The sequence below is a fragment of the Salmo salar genome, chromosome 04 (assembly GCF_965601325.2).
Source record: "Salmo salar chromosome 04, fSalSal1, whole genome shotgun sequence".
Taxonomy (NCBI): Eukaryota; Metazoa; Chordata; class Actinopteri; order Salmoniformes; family Salmonidae; genus Salmo; species Salmo salar.
Window position 1 is genome coordinate 91,343,883 of NC_138294.1, and position 17,111 is coordinate 91,360,993.

A 17,111-nucleotide genomic window follows, 5' to 3' on the forward strand; every position below is an offset into this window, starting at 1 on the left:
AAAGCAATAGGACATTCATTTTGATAATTGTTTTTAATACTATGCCTAATGGCCTATTAGGGGGGGGAAATAATGAGTCTTGCTCTTGCAAATTGCTGAATGTGAAACAGGCCTACAGCATAGAGAATTCATGTCGGGGGAAATGAAGACCCAACTGAACACAGTGAAAAAAAAAAAATCCAAAGGAATTTACAACCATTAGAAGATATTTTTTAGCAATGAGCCAATGAGTTTAGGCCTAAACAGATGAGCGGGCTAAATAGTGTTTGTTGTTCAATTGATACATTTAAATAATAGTTAATATAGTATTTTTAATTAGGTCTAAATGTACATTGAAGTATTACTTACAGTTGTCACTATGACAATGAAAACACCCTGAAATCACTGAATGGTCTGAACCAGTATCTGTGTGTAATAGACCTCATGAATGGTCTGAACCAGTATCTGTGTGTTAGAGACCTCATGAATGGTCTGAACCAGTATCTGTGTGTTAGAGACCTCATTAATGGTCTGAACCAGTATCTGTGTGTTAGAGACCTCATTAATGGTCTGAACCAGTATCTGTGTGTTAGAGACCTCATGAATGGTCTGAACCAGTATCTGTTTGTTAGAGACCTCATGAATGGTCTGAACCAGTATCTGTGTGTTAGAGACCTCATGAATGGTCTGAACCAGTATCTGTGTGTCAGAGACCTCATGAATGGTCTGAACCAGTATCTGTGTGTTAGAGACCTCATGAATGGTCTGAACCAGTATCTGTGTGTTAGAGACCTCATGAATGGTCTGAACCAGTATCTGTGTGTTAGAGACCTCATGAATGGTCTGAACCAGTATCTGTGTGTTAGAGACCTCATGAATGGTCTGAACCAGTATCTGTGTGTTAGAGACCTCATGAATGGTCTGAACCAGTATCTGTGTGTTAGAGACGTCAGAATATGAAATTGCGCTTGAGGCAATGTAATGCGTAGTTAGTTTGAACATGTCGACCATATCTTTAGTGTTCAACATCAAGTCTCCCTCCATGTCAATGAGTAGAGTGGGCAGCAGCGACATAAAAATAATAAATAATAATAATAATAACACAGATGCAAAGAAATCTCTGTATCAATAGCCAGGGCAAGTCGGTAGCCAATCCGTTAAACACATAACCAAATAACTCAACAATAAGTCTCAGTACCTCCTAAAATTGCATGAAAATGGGAGGATAGGATCAGATAAACAGAACGCATCTTTGAAACAGAAACAATATACTACAATTTGTGATAGGCCTATTGTGTTCAAATAAACGGATGACTTTTATTTTGAAGCTTTTTTGCGCGACCATAGACGTTAATATTTTGAGTCTTCAGTAGTTACCACAGCCACAAAGTCGTAATGCCTGCCTATTTCTAAAAATGTATCTTCTTAAAATGTGATTTTAAAACTAACCCTACCCTTATCCACACTGCTAACCTTATGACTAATCCTAAACTTAAATGAAGACCAAAAAGTTCATTTCTGTTTTATGAGATTTCGTGATATAACTCTGTGGCTGTGATAACTAGTGGAAACCGATTCGGGATCCGTTAATGTCGCTGATTTCAGGAGATGGGCCTTTCAATGTCCGTGACGTCGTCACATCGCGACTTCCGGATTCTCGTTGACTGCAGTAAAAGAGAAACTGCGCGCTGATTCTGAGCCTCAACTACTAATTTACATTGATATCTAGCAGTCTGTATAACCAAAATGGATACGCAGGTTGTGAAAATACCACCGAAGCGCACATGAGTTTCTCTCCAACTACAGTAAAGTTAGTTTCACAGAATGGACCTGCCTTGTGTCGAGTGGCAAAAGCATGTTGAACAGAAGTGGAGCCGACTCACTCCTGATGAGAAGAAATGTTTCTCGTCCCTGTTGGACATAGATGAGGTCTTTGATTTTGGCCTGTCTCAAATAATGTGAGTGTCCTATACATGCACGTCTCTCTAGCATACAGTAAAATAACACTCTAGGCGGCATTCTACTTTCTTCCAGGTCATGGCTCGATGGAATCCTGTTTTTGTTTCGTGAAGCGTTAGGATCATTTTCGCAGCAGGTTAGCAAAAATGAAGGAGCAGGTTAGGGAAATGTACACAGCTGGTTAGTATAATTAATGCAGCAGGTTAGGAGAATTAATGCAGCAGGTTAGGAGAATTTATGCAGCAGGTTAGGAGAATTTATGCAGCAGGTTAGGAGAATTAACGCAGCAGTTTAGGAGAATTAACTTAGGCAGCAGGTTAGGAGAATTAGGTTAAAGTTAGGAAAATGTGGTTAAAGTTAGGAAAGAGTTTACTATATGGTTTGTTAGATCCCTTCTACCTATGACCCTTCTCCCTAAGTGTTAAGCCATTAACTTTGCCCAGGACTATCACAAGTGAACTACAATCCTGTCGCTGTGTTTTAGCTTTTAGAAAAGTCAATACTCATCCTCACAATATGGCTTTTGAAACATATGGCCCTTTTAATCAGTGACAAAGAATCCTTCAAATAAAAATAAAAAGTACACTTACTGTAGCAGCACAGGAGGCGGCTGAGGGGAGGACGGCTTATAATAATGGCTGGAATGGTGTCAAACACATGGAAACGATGAGGTCAACGACCCCTTTTTTTCATTTACTGTCTTTCAGCCAAGAGGATGTAGACTTTCTGTCGGGCATTTCTAAGGACTATCCTGTCCAGAAGGACCTTGAGCGAGCTGCCAGATGTCGGAAGGAGGGCAACTCCAGGTTTAAAGCCAGGGACTACACTGCTGCTGTCCTGCACTACTCACAGGTTGTGTGTGTGTGTGTGTGTGTGTGTGTGTGTGTGTGTGTGTGTGTGTGTGTGTGTGTGTGTGTGTGTGTGTGTGTGTGTGTTCTCATCAACACGCTCTCTTTTTTTCGCTGTACTGTTTTCCATGGCACATGGTTTATGAATTGAAACGTGCGTCGAATACAGCAGGTGTAGACCTTACAGTGAAATGTTGACTTACAAGCCCTGAAGCAACAATGCAGCTTTAAGGGGAAAAACGTGTTAAGTACAAAATAAGAAATAATAGAAACAAATAATTAAAGAGCAGCAGTAAAATAACAATGTGGAGGCTATATACAGGGTGTTACGGTACAGAGTCAGTGTGGAGGCTATATACAGGGTGTTATGGTACAGAGTCAATGTGGATGCTATATACAGGGTGTTATGGTACAGAGTCAATGTGGAGGCTATATACAGGGGGTACCAGTACAGAGTCAATGTGGAGGCTATATACAGGGTGTTATGGTACAGAGTCAATGTGGAGGCTATATACAGGGGGTACCGGTACAGAGTCAATGTGGAGGCTATATACAGGGTGTTACAGTACAGAGTCAATGTGGAGGCTATATACAGGGTGTTATGGTACAGAGTCAATGTGGAGGCTATATACAGGGGGTACCGGTACAGAGTCAATGTGGAGGCTATATACAGGGTGTTACGGTACAGAGTCAATGTGGAGGCTATATACAGGGTGTTATGGTACAGAGTCAATGTGGAGGCTATATACAGGGGGTACCAGTACAGAGTCAATGTGGAGGCTCTATACAGGGGGTACCGGTACAGAGTCAATGTGGAGGCTATATACAGGGGGTACCGGTACAGAGTCAATGTGGAGACTATATACAGGGGGTACCGGTACAGAGTCAATGTGGAGGCTATATACAGGGGGTACCGGTACAGAGTCAATGTGGAGGCTATATACAGGGTGTTACGGTACAGAGTCAATGTGGAGGCTATATACAGGGTGTTATGGTACAGAGTCAATGTGGAGGCTATATACAGGGTGTTACGGTACAGAGTCAATGTGGAGGCTATATACAGGGTGTTACGGTACAGAGTCAATGTGGATGCTATATACAGGGGGTACCGGTACAGAGTCAATGTGGAGGCTATATACAGGGGGTACCGGGACTGAGTCAATGTGGATGCTATATACAGGGGGTACCGGTACAGAGTCAATGTGGATGCTATATACAGGGGGTACCGGGACTGAGTCAATGTGGAGGCTATATACAGGGGGTACCGGTACAGAGTCAATGTGGAGGCTATATACAGGGGGTACTGGTACAGAGTCAATGTGGAGGCTATATACAGGGGGTACCGGTACAGAGTCAATGTGGAGGCTATATACAGGGGGTACCAGTACAGAGTCAGTGTGGAGGCTATATACAGGGTGTTACGGTACAGAGTCAATGTGGAGGCTATATACAGGGTATTACGGTACAGAGTCAATGTGGAGGCTATATACAGGAGGTACCGGTACAGAGTCAGTGTGGAGGCTATATACAGGGGGTACCGGTACAGAGTCAATGTGGAGGCTATATACAGGTGGTACCAGTAGAGTCAATGTGGAGGCTATATACAGGGGGTACCGGTACAGAGTCAATGTGGAGGCTATATACAGGGGGTACCGGTACAGAGTCAATGTGGAGGCTATATACAGGGGGTACCGGTACAGAGTCAACGTGGAGGCTATATACAGGGGGTACCGGTACAGAGTCAATGTGGAGGCTATATACAGGGGGTACCGGTACAGAGTCAATGTGGAGGATATATACAGGGGGTACCGGTACAGAGTCAATGTGGAGGCTATATACAGGTGGTACCAGTATAGAGTCAATGTGGAGGCTATATACAGGGGGTACCGGTACAGAGTCAATGTGCGGGGGCACCGGTTAGTCGAGGTAATTGAGGTAATATGTACATGTAGGTAGAGTTATTAAAGTGACTATTCATAGATAATAACAGAGAGTAGCAGGGGTGTAAAAAGGGGGGGCGGCAATGCAAATAGTCTGGGTATCACTACCGTTCAAAAGTTTGGGTTCACTTAGAAATGTCCTTGTTTTTGACACCAGTCTCAACGTCAACAGTGAAGTGGTGACTTCGGGATGCTGGCCTTCTAGGCAGAGTTACAAAGAAAAATCCATATCTCAGACTGGCCAATAAAAAGTAAAGATTAAGATGGGCAAAAGAACACAGACACTGGACAGAGGAACTCTGCCTAGAAGGCCAGCATCCCAGAGTCGCCTTTTCACTGTTGACGTTGAGACTGGTGTTTTGCGGGTACTATTTAATGAAGCTGCCAGTTGAGGACTTGTGAGGCATCTGTTTCTCAAACTAGACACTAATATACTTGTCCTCTTGCTCAGTTGTGCACCAGGGCCTCCCACTCCTCTTTCTATTCTGGTTAGAGCCAGTTTGCGCTGTTCTGTGAAGGGAGTAGTACACAGTGTTTTATGAGATCTTCAGTTTCTTGGCAATTTCTTGCATGGAATAGCCTTCATTTCACAGAACAAGAATAGACTGACGAGTTTCAGAAGAAAGTCCTTTGTTCCTGGCCATTTTGAGCCTGTAATCAAACACACAAATGCTGATGCTCCAGATACTCAACTAGTCTAAAGAAGGCCAGTTGTATTGCCTCTAATCAGGACACAGTTTTCAGCTGTGCTAACATAATTGTAAAAGGGTTTTCTAATGATCAATTAGCCCTTTTAAAGTGATAAACTTGGATTAGCTAACACAACGTGCCATTGGAACACAGGAGTGATGGTTGCTGATAATGGGCCTCTGTACGCCTATGTAGATATTCCATAAAAAACCAGCCGTTTCCAGCTACAATAGTCATTTACAACATGAACAATGTCTACACTGTGTTTCTGATCAATTTGATGTTATTTTAATGGACAAAAAAATTTGCTTTTTCTTTTTATATATTTATATATATATATATATTTATATACATATATATTATTTATATATATATATATATATATATATATTATTTTTATTTATTTACCCCAAAATATATGGGGGATTGGAAATGATGCAGACAATTACATTGGTGGAAGCTACAATCTATCTGCAATATTAAAGCTGATCCACCACCTTTAAAAAAACAAAATAAAAAAATGCTCCCTCTCCCTGTCTCTCTCCTCCCTGTCTCCCCCCTCTCTCCCTGTGTCTCTCTCCTCCCTGTCTCCCCCCTCTCTCCCTGTGTCTCTCTCCTCCCTGTCTCCCCCCTCTCTCCCTGTCTCCCCCCTCTCTCCCTGTGTCTCTCTCCCCCCTCTCTCCCTGTGTCTCTCTCCTCCCTGTCTCCCCCCTCTCTCCCTGTGTCTCTCTCCTCCCTGTCTCCCCCCTCTCTCCCTGTGTCTCTCTCCTCCCTGTCTCCCCCCTCTCTCCTTGTGTCTCTCTCCTCCCTGTCTCCCCCCTCTCTCCTCCCTGTCTCCCCCCTCTCTCCTCCCTGTCTCCCCCCTCTCTCCTCCCTGTCTCCCCCCTCTCTCCCTGTGTCTCTCTCCTCCCTGTCTCCCCCCTCTCTCCTCCCTGTCTCCCCCCTCTCTCCCTGTGTCTCTCTCCTCCCTGTCTCCCCCCTCTCTCCTCCCTGTCTCCCCCCTCTCTCCTCCCTGTCTCCCCCCTCTCTCCCTGTGTCTCTCTCCTCCCTGTCTCCCCCCTCTCTCCTCCCTGTCTCCCCCCTCTCTCCCTGTGTCTCTCTCCTCCCTGTCTCCCCCCTCTCTCCTCCCTGTCTCCCCCCTCTCTCCCTGTGTCTCTCTCCTCCCTGTCTCCCCCCTCTCTCCCTGTGTCTCTCGCCTCACCTGTCTCCCCCCTCTCTCCTCCCTGTCTCCCCCCTCTCTCCCTGTGTCTCTCTCCTCCCTCTCTCCCCCCTCTCTCCTCCCTGTCTCCCCCCCTCTCTCCTGCAGGGTGTGTGTCATGCATCTCTGAGCTCAGAGCAGCTGTCTCTGTGCTATGCCAACCGTTCTGCTGCACTCTTTCACCTCCATCGCTACAGGGTGAGTGGAACATGGTGAACATGAGATCTTCTCAGTCGTTTACGTCTGCCGTCCAGTCTTCTCAGTAGTTTACGTCTGCCGTCCAGTCTTCTCAGTAGTTTACGTCTGCCGTCCAGTCTTCTCAGTAGTTTACGTCTGCCGTCCAGTCTTCTCAGTAGTTTACGTCTGCCGTCCAGTCTTCTCAGTAGTTTACGTCTGCCGTCCAGTCTTCTCAGTCGTTTACGTCTGCCGTCCAGTCTTCTCAGTAGTTTATGTCTGTCGTCCAGTCTTCTCAGTAGTTTACGTCTGCCGTCCAGTCTTCTCAATAGTTTGTCTGCCGTCCAGTCTTCTCAATAGTTTGTCTGCCGTCCAGTCTTCTCAATAGTTTGTCTGCCGTCCAGTCTTCTCAGTAGTTTATGTCTGTCGTCCAGTCTTCTCAATAGTTTGTCTGCCGTCCAGTCTTCTCAATAGTTTGTCTGCCGTCCAGTCTTCTCAGTAGTTTATGTCTGTCGTCCAGTCTTCTCAGTAGTTTATGTCTGCCGTCCAGTCTTCTCAATAGTTTATGTCTGTCGTCCAGTCTTCTCAGTAGTTTACGTCTGTCGTCCAGTCTTCTCAATAGTTTGTCTGTCGTCCAGTCTTCTCAATAGTTTATGTCTGTCGTCCAGTCTTCTCAGTAGTTTATGTCTGCCGTCCAGTCTTCTCAATAGTTTATGTCTGTCGTCCAGTCTTCTCAGTAGTTTATGTCTGTCGTCCAGTCTTCTCAGTAGTTTATGTCTGCCGTCCAGTCTTCTCAATAGTTTATGTCTGTCGTCCAGTCTTCTCAGTAGTTTACGTCTGTCGTCCAGTCTTCTCAATAGTTTGTCTGTCGTCCAGTCTTCTCAATAGTTTGTCTGCCGTCCAGTCTTCTCAGTAGTTTATGTCTGTCGTCCAGTCTTCTCAATAGTTTGTCTGTCGTCCAGTCTTCTCAATAGTTTATGTCTGTCGTCCAGTCTTCTCAGTAGTTTATATCATCTTCAGGATTTCACTGCTTACCTTTCCATTTCACATATTGTTATTTGAGGTGCGCGCGTGTGTGTGCGCGTGCCCTCGCTCTTGCGTGTGAATGTGTAAATATGTGTGTTCCATCTTTGTATTGTTTGACTTCAGAGCTTCTCCAATGTATTTCTTCTCCTCAGGAGTGCCTCGAGGACATCGACAGAGCCCTGAACCATGGCTACCCAAGTCACCTGAAGCACAAACTACAGGACAGACGGGCACAGTGCCTCAACCACTTCCCCAACGGGACAGAGGGGCTAAACACCGCCAAGCAGGAGGCAGGGCACCAGGCAGAGGTTGTGTGTAGCAGGACCAACTCAACAAAGCCCAACCCAAAGTCCCCAAACTCCCAGCAGCAGAATGGGAGTGGGTCGTGTCTCTCCGCTGGTTTGTCCGTGTGCTTCAGCCCTGAAAAAGGGCGACACCTGGTGGCCACCACGGGAATCGCGGCCGGAGAGGTGATATTGGAGGACAGGGCTTACAGCTGTGTGCTTATACCAGGGATGGGGGGAGGGAGAAGAGAGGAGACGGAGGAAGCAGGAAGAGTGTTTGGGACCGAGGTGAGGCACTGTCATCAGTGTTTGGGGGAGACGGTGAGCCCTGTGCCATGTGAGGGGTGCAGCTACGCTCGCTACTGCTCAGAGGGGTGTCGTAGAGGCGCGTGGGAGTGGCATCATCGCTGGGAGTGTCCAATCGGAGCCGAGCTGAGTACTGCGGGAGTGATGTCACAGCTGGCGCTGAGGGTGGCATTAAAGGCGGGGGTGAAGGAGGTACTGAAGGCACGGGAACCAATCAGAGACGCGGATAATGATTCTAAACTAATCAGAGAGAAGATTAGCTCCAAGAATTCCAGTTCTAAGCCAATCACAGAAAAGATGCGCCCAAAGAAGAAGAATTCTGGGTCCAGTGACGCCACCTCAACTGAGCCGGAGGTCAACGACCCCTCTGCTTATTACCATGGTGATTCCTACCTGAGCGTCTACCACCTGCTGCCTCACCTGAATGGCTACGCCCCCAGCCTGCGCTTCTTGTGCTCTGTCACCATAGCAACGCTCTACCTGCGGCTGCGCCAGGCGGGACCTCCACCTGTGTCCTGGGAGAGAGGAGGAGCGTCTGAAAGCAGGAAGTGCAGCAAACAATCGCAGGCCCCTGAGGAGGGAGAGGGTTGGGCTCCGGAGCTAAGCCTGCTGGGAAGTGTAGCTCTGAGGCACATGCTGCAGCTGAGATGTAATGCCCAGGCAGTGAGCCTGCTCAGAGACACAGGTGAGTGTGTTAGATCAGTCAGAGAGGAAGAGGTGAACTGAGAGGGCTGACTCCACCCTAACATCTGTCCTCACAAGAATAAAGTGTGAAGCTGACCAACTGGAGATATTATTTTTGTATGGAGCTCAATGAGAGGGTGTTGAATTTCATCAACATAGAATTGAATTGCTAATTTGCTAAGTGAGGCTAACACATTACCCAAACCGGGTGCTCTATCTTGCTCAAATTTATTTTGTCCCCCCCCCCACACACCAAACGTGATCACGACACACAGGTTAAAATATCAAAACAAAACTCTGAACCAATTATATTAATAAATTTGGGTACAGGTCGAAAACCATTAAACATTTATGGCAATTTAGCTAGCTAGCTTGCAATTGCTATCTTTTTTGCTGTTGCTAGCTAATTTGTCCTGGGATATAAACATTGAGTTGTTATTTTACCTGAAATGCACAAGGTCCTCTACTCCGACAATTAATCCAGACATTAAACGGTCAACAGAATCGTTTCTAGTCATCTCTCCTCCTTCCAGGCCTTTTCTTCTTTGGAATTTATATGGCGATTGGCAACTCATAGTTACCTTGACGACCGACCGAACTCAGTTCATCTTTCAGTCACACACGTGGGTATAACCAATGAGGAGACGGCAAATGGGTACCTGCTCCTATAAACCAATGAGGAGATGGGAGAGGCAGGACTTGCTCAGTGTCACAAATAGAACTGACTTCTATTTTAGCGCTTGGCAACGCAGACGCTCGTTGGCGCGCGCGAGCGAGCAAGTGTGTGTGCGCGCAATGATTGAATAACACGTATGTTTAAATTTATTTTGCAACGCTGGCGCCCGCGACGTGACCGGTGTGATCAGCATGTTATGTTATATATATATATTTATATTTATATTTATATATATATTATATCTAATAGAAGTTTCGTAATGTATAGGTTGTTACGGATAGAAGGAGACCCCGGAAGCGTCCCCGCGGCAACTTGGAGAAAAACATGTTTATATCCGAGTTGTGCTGCTGTTCATATTTTTTACATTTGACATTTTAGTCATTTTAGCAGACGCTCTTATCCAGAGCGACTTACAGTAGTGAATATATACATTTCATTCGTTTCATTTAATGCATTTTTTTTCTTTTCTTTTTTTTTTTTTTTGTGCTGGCCCCCCCCCGTGGGAATCGAACCCACAACCCTGGCGTTGCACACACCATGCTCTACCAACTGAGCCACAGGGAAACCCACATGCGCATTTGCCGTCTCATTGGCTAGAATGTTCCCGCCTGCCTTCTGCCTTTTTGTATGGACATTCTATTTCCATTGTTAGAGTACAGTATCTTGGCTTTGGTTTTACTCCATGTGTAACTCTGTGTTGTTGTATGTGTCGAACTGCTTTGCTTTATCTTGGCCAGGTCGCAATTGTAAATGAGAACTTGTTCTCAACTTGCCTACCTGGTTAAATAAAGGTTAAATAAATCAAATAAATAACAAAATCTTGTCAATACAATGGAAAGTCTTTGGATCAGATTAAAGACTTTATCGTACTTAGTTTGGTGGATGTGTTCTACATGGGCCCCTATTCTCTATATAGAACACTGTTTATTATTTGCAAAGGCCCATGGGACTCGACGTAAGTGCGTTTTATGTAGGGATTAGGCTGCCATTTTGGAGGTAGACATACTCCGTAAACACAAAGAAAGAACATTTCCTGTCTGACCTTAGAATGACCTTTTTGACCTTCCCATGACCTTACAGGTGATTTTACTGCGGTGCAGTCCACCCAGGAAGTGCGCATTGCCACGGCAATATTCCCCACACTGAGTATCCTAAACCACTCCTGTTGCCCCAACACAAGCCTCAACTTCAGGACCTCTCACCTGGTCTCACCTCAACCAGACCAAGGCTCTGCTGGTGAACCGGTTTCTACCGGTCCTGAGGCCTGTTCTGCTCCTGTCTCCGTATCAGCTGGAGTAGCTGTCTCTATCAGAGCATCCAGAGACATCTGTCCTGGACAGGAAATCCTCCACTGTTACGGTGAAGAAGAGACCCTCTGTCTGTCTGTCTGTCTCCCTCCTATCTGTCGGTCTCTGTCTGTCTGTCTGTCCCTCTCTCTCATCTGTACGTCTCTCTTCTGTCTGTCTGTCTGTCTGTCTGTCTGTCTGTCTGTCTGTCTGTCTGTCTGTCTGTCTGTCTGTCTGTCTGTCTGTCGGTCTCTGTCTGTCTGTCTGTCTGTCTGTCCCTCTCTCTCATCTGTACGTCTCTCTTCTCTCTTCTGTCTGTCTGTCTGTCTGTCTGTCCCTCCCTCTCTCTCATCTGTACGTCTCTCTTCTGTCTGTCTGTCTGTCCCTCTCTCTCATCTGTACGTCTCTCTTCTGTCTGTCTGTCTGTCTGTCTGTCTGTCCCTCTCTCTCATCTGTACGTCTCTCTTCTGTCTGTCTGTCTGTCCCTCTCTCTCATCTGTACATCTCTCTTCTGTCTGTCTGTCTGTCTGTCTGTCTGTCTGTCTGTCTGTCTGTCTGTCTGTCCTTCTCTCTCATCTGTACGTCTCTCTTCTGTCTGTCTGTCTGTCTGTCTGTCTGTCCTTCTCTCTCATCTGTACGTCTCTCTTCTGTCTGTCTGACTGTCTGTCTCTCTCATCTGTACGTCTCTCTTCTGTCTGTCTGTCTGTCTGTCTGTCCTTCTCTCTCATCTGTACGTCTCTCTTCTGTCTCTGTCTGTCTGTCTGTCTGTCTCTCTCATCTGTACGTCTCTCTTCTGTCTGTCTGACTGTCTGTCTCTCTCATCTGTACGTCTCTCTTCTGTCTGTCTGTCTGTCTCTCTCATCTGTACGTCTCTCTTCTGTCTGTCTGTCTGTCTGTCTGTCTGTCTGTCTGTCCGTCTCTCTCATCTGTACGTCTCTCTTCTGTCTGTCTGTCTGTCTGTCTGTCTCTCTCATCTGTACGTCTCTCTTCTGTCTGTCTGTCTGTCTGTCTGTCTGTCTCTCTCATCTGTACGTCTCTCTTCTGTCTGTCTGTCTGTCTGTCTGTCTCTCTCATCTGTACGTCTCTCTTCTGTCTGTCTGTCTGTCTCTCTCATCTGTACGTCTCTCTTCTGTCTGTCTGTCTGTCTGTCTGTCTGTCTGTCTGACAAGTCTTTCATCGTCAGTTTCTTTTCCTCTGTGTTTCCTGATTCAGTTTCTGAAACTCCTTTTTCAATGTTTATACTCCTAAACATTATACACCTTGTGGTTATTTTAGAACTGGTTGTACTCTCTCTTCCCCAACCTCTCCCCATCTCACCATCACTTCCCTACACACCTCTCTCTCTCCCCCCCATCTCCCTCTCTCCCCACTCCCCTCCTCCCCCTCTCAGGTCCTCACAGCAGCAGGATGGTGTTGTGTGAGCGTCGGCGACTCCTACAGGAGCAGTACCACTTCCTGTGTATCTGTCAGGCCTGCAGTCTGGAGCAGGGGGAGGGGCCAGACACACATCTGCATTGTGGGAAGTGCAAGGGACCTGTAAAGGTGGGTGTTTCTCATCTTTATTTACATACATTTCTCTATCTTCTTCTCAGTAAATTGTTTCTATTTTGTCAAACGTTTCAACTGCCCACTTCTGTTTTACTTAGACTAGTAATTCATCCCCAAAATCTAGTCAGAGTAGATGGTGCCAAACTATCCCATTCCTCATCAATCAATCAACAGTGTGTGTGTGTGTGTGTGTGTGTGTGTGTGTTTCTCAGCAGTGCAGCGTGGACGGTGCAGGGTGGTGCGTGTGTGTGCGGTCATCTTGCGGTCATCGTGTGTCACGCTCCGAACTGGACCTCAGACTGCAGGAGGTCAAGGTTCATCTGGAGCAGGCAGTGGACCTCCTGGAGACAGACAGACCAGGTGTGTGTGTGTGTGTGTGTGTACCTGCTTATGATATGGAATATGACTGGCTGGGATTAGAGATGTTGGTCATGTCATTTTCCTTGTGAAAATGTGTTATGTTTTTCACATGAGATCAATGTTGTTGATGTGGGAAAAGTCTCTTACTGGCCATCCTAACCTCACCTTCTCTCTCTCTCTTCCTTCTATCACTGCCTTCCCTCCCCTTCTCTGTCCCCTCCCACCCACCGTCCCTCCTTCTCCCTCCTCCTCCTCCTCGCTCGCTCTAGACCAGTCTGTCAGGTTGTTACAGAGAGCAGTGTCTCAGGCTGGTGTCTTCCTAAAAGACACTCATTTTCTACAGGGACAACTGGCTGATGCCATGGCCAGAGCATATTCCACTATGGGTGAGGAGGACAGTGGGTGTGTGTGTGTGTGTGTGTGTGTGTGTGTGTGTGTGTGTGTGTGTGTGTACCTGCCCTCTCGTCATTCTTGTAGTGACTGTGTCTCTGTGTCTCTGTGTCTCTGTGTAGGTGAGTGGCGAGGGGCAGCGTCCCAGTTGGAGCGTAGTGTTTTAACCATCCGTTCCCAGTATGGAGAGGACAGTATTGAACTGGGACGTCAGCTCTTTAAACTGGCACAGCTACACTTCAATGGGTGAGAACAACTATACAGCTATATGTTTCTGGCTCTGCCTCACCATCTCTCTTCTCCCCCCCCCCACCATCTTTCTCTGCCTACTCTTTCCACCTCACCCTCCTCTCCATCCCCACTCTAACCTCTTTCTCTATCTCCCTCTCTCTCAGGGGTTTCCCAGCTCCAGCTCTCTCTGTGATCTCCAGGGCCAGAAGACTCCTGTCCCTCCACTGTGGACCCCACTGTCCTGAGATACAGGAACTTCAGGCCATGGAGGACTGTCTACAGGGGGTGTTGTAAGACAGGCAGACAGGCAGGCAGGCAGACAGACAGGCAGGCAGGCAGGCAGACCGACAGGGAGAGCTATGTGAGGGAGAGCTATGTGAGGGAGAGCTATGTGAGGGAGAGCTATGTGAGGGAGAGCTATGTGTGAGAGAGAGAGGGAGAGAAACGAGATTATAGCAGTGTCGTAGTACTCGAGACCGGTCTCTTTGAGTGTCTCAGTCTTGTCTCTGTGTAGGATACATTTGTCCTCTGTCTTGACTCGGTCTCAGACAGTGAGGAGTCTTCATTTCTTCCTGAGACCAGCCAAGACCAGCGGAGTAAAAAACAGCTTCCATTCAATAAGTGCATAAAACCGTTTCGCCAGGCCAAATATATCCACTCCTTTCTTGAAACATTTAATACCTGAACAGCCCTTTAAATCTGTTATAGACACGGTGGTGAACCTGGGCCTTCAGGGTGTGACAGCATTTCACAATCATGAACCTAACTAAGGCAACAATGGGTGTTCAAAGCAGATATTGAAAAAAGTTTAGTCCCAAGTCTTAGTTAGTAGGCTAATTCAGTCATAATGCGCTGTTTGCATCAGGAGTGTAGGCATCAGGCCCTGCCAGGCACACCAAGTCAGATTGAGCAACAAAAATGAAAAGAATATATTGTTATGAAAAAGGAAGAAAGTTCTGCTCACCAAATGATGCTGATCATTTGAAACAACCCCTTTGCTGCAGACCATGATCAAAAGTGCCCTCTTTGGCCTCATGGGTGGAATGTTATTCATATTTTTACTAATTAATTAAGTTTATATAAATAAACACAATTCTGGTGTTTACATGTCTTTTTTGGTTTAAAATGATGTAATATCGGGATGCAATCGTTATTTCAACTTTATATCTGAGATGGTAGAGGTGTAGTTTTTTTGTGTTAAAAAAAAAAAGTAATTTACCATGTGTGTGAGGTGTATACTTTTTCTTTCAAAGTAGATTTGTTTAAGACTACCAATCAATACTCTTGTGATCCTCATTTAGCCCACTGCAGTAAAAGGTTAACTACTTGTTGAAAGTTATTCTTGAAAAGGGGAGAAGCTAACAAATTAGCAACAACATCCTCTTCGATAACACCTGCTGCTGCAAACTAGCCTGCAACAAAAGATGGCTAGCTAGACTTTCGGGAAAAGGACTGCTCGCTATTGCGCAGTGACCTGTTGACCTTTTGAGAAGGCAGAAGTTTACATGCGTTTTTTTTTTTTTTTTTTTTAAACATTACACGTCAAAATGTGATTGGTTGAGTCCACTGTCACTCCAAAATGTTGCCCCCTAATACAGTTGATTGGCAGATGCCTTCTATCAAGCTTCTGATGGCCTAGCCAATGGCTGACTTAGCTAGCTAGATTTATCTCCTCAGAGACGACCAAAGAAAAATCCTGATTTGGATATTTTTCTCTTCAGTGTTAAACCTTTCCTTTCCAACAAAACCTGAAGAGATTTAAATCAGAACATCATTGAATATAATAATACAAATTTTGTACTATTATTTTATAAATGTTTAAGCCTTTTCGGAAGGTCCTCATTGTTCCACAACTGTGTTTGTGTTAGTAATAATTTGGAGTGCCTCTATTTGCCCCCAGCATGCATTTTGTTCACCACTCTGTATGTCTAAAGAATTGACATGTTCTGAAATATGAACACACAAATACTGGACATTCTGAACACTTTATGGTGTTGATTTGACAAAATTACCATCATGGTCTTGGACTCATTTTTCTGGTCAGTCTTGACTCGGTCTAGTTATCATATGCCAACATATTGCCACTGTCCGTGTCATGGCGAGACATGCACTTCTGTGTATCTTAAATAATTGGATGGTGAAACTTGCCAGCCAACCATCAATGCCAAGACTGTGCAAAGCTGTCGTCAAGGCTACTTTGAAGAATCTCAAATCCAAATATGTTTAGATTTGTTTAACTAACACGTTTTTGTTGTTGTTGGATACTACATGATTCCATATGTGTTATTTCATAGTTTTGATGTCTTCACTATTATTCTACAATGTAGAAAATTGTACAAATAAAGAAAAACCATTGAATGAGTAGGTGTATCCCAGTGTTGTAAAGTACCCTATATAGGGTGTGGCCAGGGTGCTGGGGTGGCCTATATAGGGTGTGGCCAGGGTGCTGGGGTGGCCTATATAGGGTGTGGCCAGGGTGCTGGGGTGGCCTATATAGGGTGTGGCCAGGGTGCTGGGGTGGCCTATATAGGGTGTGGCCAGGGTGCTGGGGTGGCCTATATAGGGTGTGGCCAGGGTGCTGGGGTGGCCTATATAGGGTGTGGCCAGGGTGCTGGGGTGGCTTATATAGGGTGTGGCCAGGGTGCTGGGGTGGCCTATATAGGGTGTGGCCAGGGTTTGTTTGGGGTGGCCTATATAGGGTGTGGCCAGGGTGCTGGGGTGGCCTATATAGGGTGTGGCCAGGGTGCTGGGGTGGCCTATATAGGGTGTGGCCAGGGTGCTGGGGTGGCTTATATAGGGTGTGGCCAGGGTTTGTTTGGGGTGGCCTATATAGGGTGTGGCCAGGGTGCTGGGGTGGCCTATATAGGGTGTGGCCAGGGTGCTGGGGTGGCTTATATAGGGTGTGGCCAGGGTGCTGGGGTGGCCTATATAGGGTGTGGCCAGGGTGCTGGGGTGGCCTATATAGGGTGTGGCCAGGGTGCTGGGGTGGCCTATATAGGGTGTGGCCAGGGTTTGTTTGGGGTGGCCTATATAGGGTGTGGCCAGGGTGCTGGGGTGGCCTATATAGGGTGTGGCCAGGGTGCTGGGGTGGCCTATATAGGGTGTGGCCAGGGTGCTGGGGTGGCCTATATAGGGTGTGGCCAGGGTGCTGGGGTGGCCTATATAGGGTGTGGCCAGGGTTTGTTTGGGGTGGCCTATATAGGGTGTGGCCAGGGTGCTGGGGTGGCCTATATAGGGTGTGGCCAGGGTGCTGGGGTGGCCTATATAGGGTGTGGCCAGGGTGCTGGGGTGGCCTATATAGGGTGTGGCCAGGGTGCTGGGGTGGCCTATATAGGGTGTGGCCAGGGTGCTGGGGTGGCCTATATAGGGTGTGGCCAGGGTGCTGGGGTGGCCTATATAGGGTGTGGCCAGGGTGCTGGGGTGGCCTATATAGGGTGTGGCCAGGGTGCTGGGGTGGCCTATATAGGGTGTGGCCAGGGTGCTGGGGTGGCCTATATAGGGCGTGGCCAGGGTGCTGGGGTGGCCTATATAG

General features: G+C 46.6%; 1 protein-coding gene across 2 annotated transcripts; it reads left to right on the forward strand.

Annotated features, from left to right (window-relative positions):
• The first annotated feature begins 1,613 nt into the window (after positions 1 to 1,613).
• On the forward strand, positions 1,614 to 15,941 carry smyd4 (SET and MYND domain containing 4). Of its 2 annotated transcripts, none has more exons than XM_014198313.3 (10): positions 1,614 to 1,937; positions 2,646 to 2,790; positions 6,723 to 6,812; positions 7,967 to 9,089; positions 10,845 to 11,123; positions 12,441 to 12,592; positions 12,811 to 12,958; positions 13,228 to 13,344; positions 13,471 to 13,594; positions 13,744 to 15,941. In XM_014198313.3, exons 1-10 carry the CDS (start codon positions 1,804 to 1,806, stop codon positions 13,871 to 13,873), a joined length of 2,442 nt encoding a protein of 813 aa, XP_014053788.3. In that variant the 5' UTR covers positions 1,614 to 1,803; the 3' UTR covers positions 13,874 to 15,941. The 2 variants fall into 2 exon arrangements, with proteins under 2 accessions (XP_014053788.3, XP_014053789.3); XM_014198314.3 differs by having other exon boundaries at positions 12,814 to 12,958.
• The last annotated feature ends 1,170 nt before the right edge of the window (positions 15,942 to 17,111 follow it).

Bases quoted from the DNA above. Each gene is read 5' to 3' on its own strand.
- smyd4 (XM_014198313.3), top strand. From the start codon at position 1,804: ATGGACCTGCCTTGTGTCGAGTGGCAAAAGCATGTTGAACAGAAGTGG. The intron at 12,959-13,227 runs GTGTGTGTGTGT...CGCTCGCTCTAG, and splicing joins CCTGGAGACAGACAGACCAG to ACCAGTCTGTCAGGTTGTTA. The intron at 13,345-13,470 runs GTGAGGAGGACA...GTCTCTGTGTAG, and splicing joins CAGAGCATATTCCACTATGG to GTGAGTGGCGAGGGGCAGCG.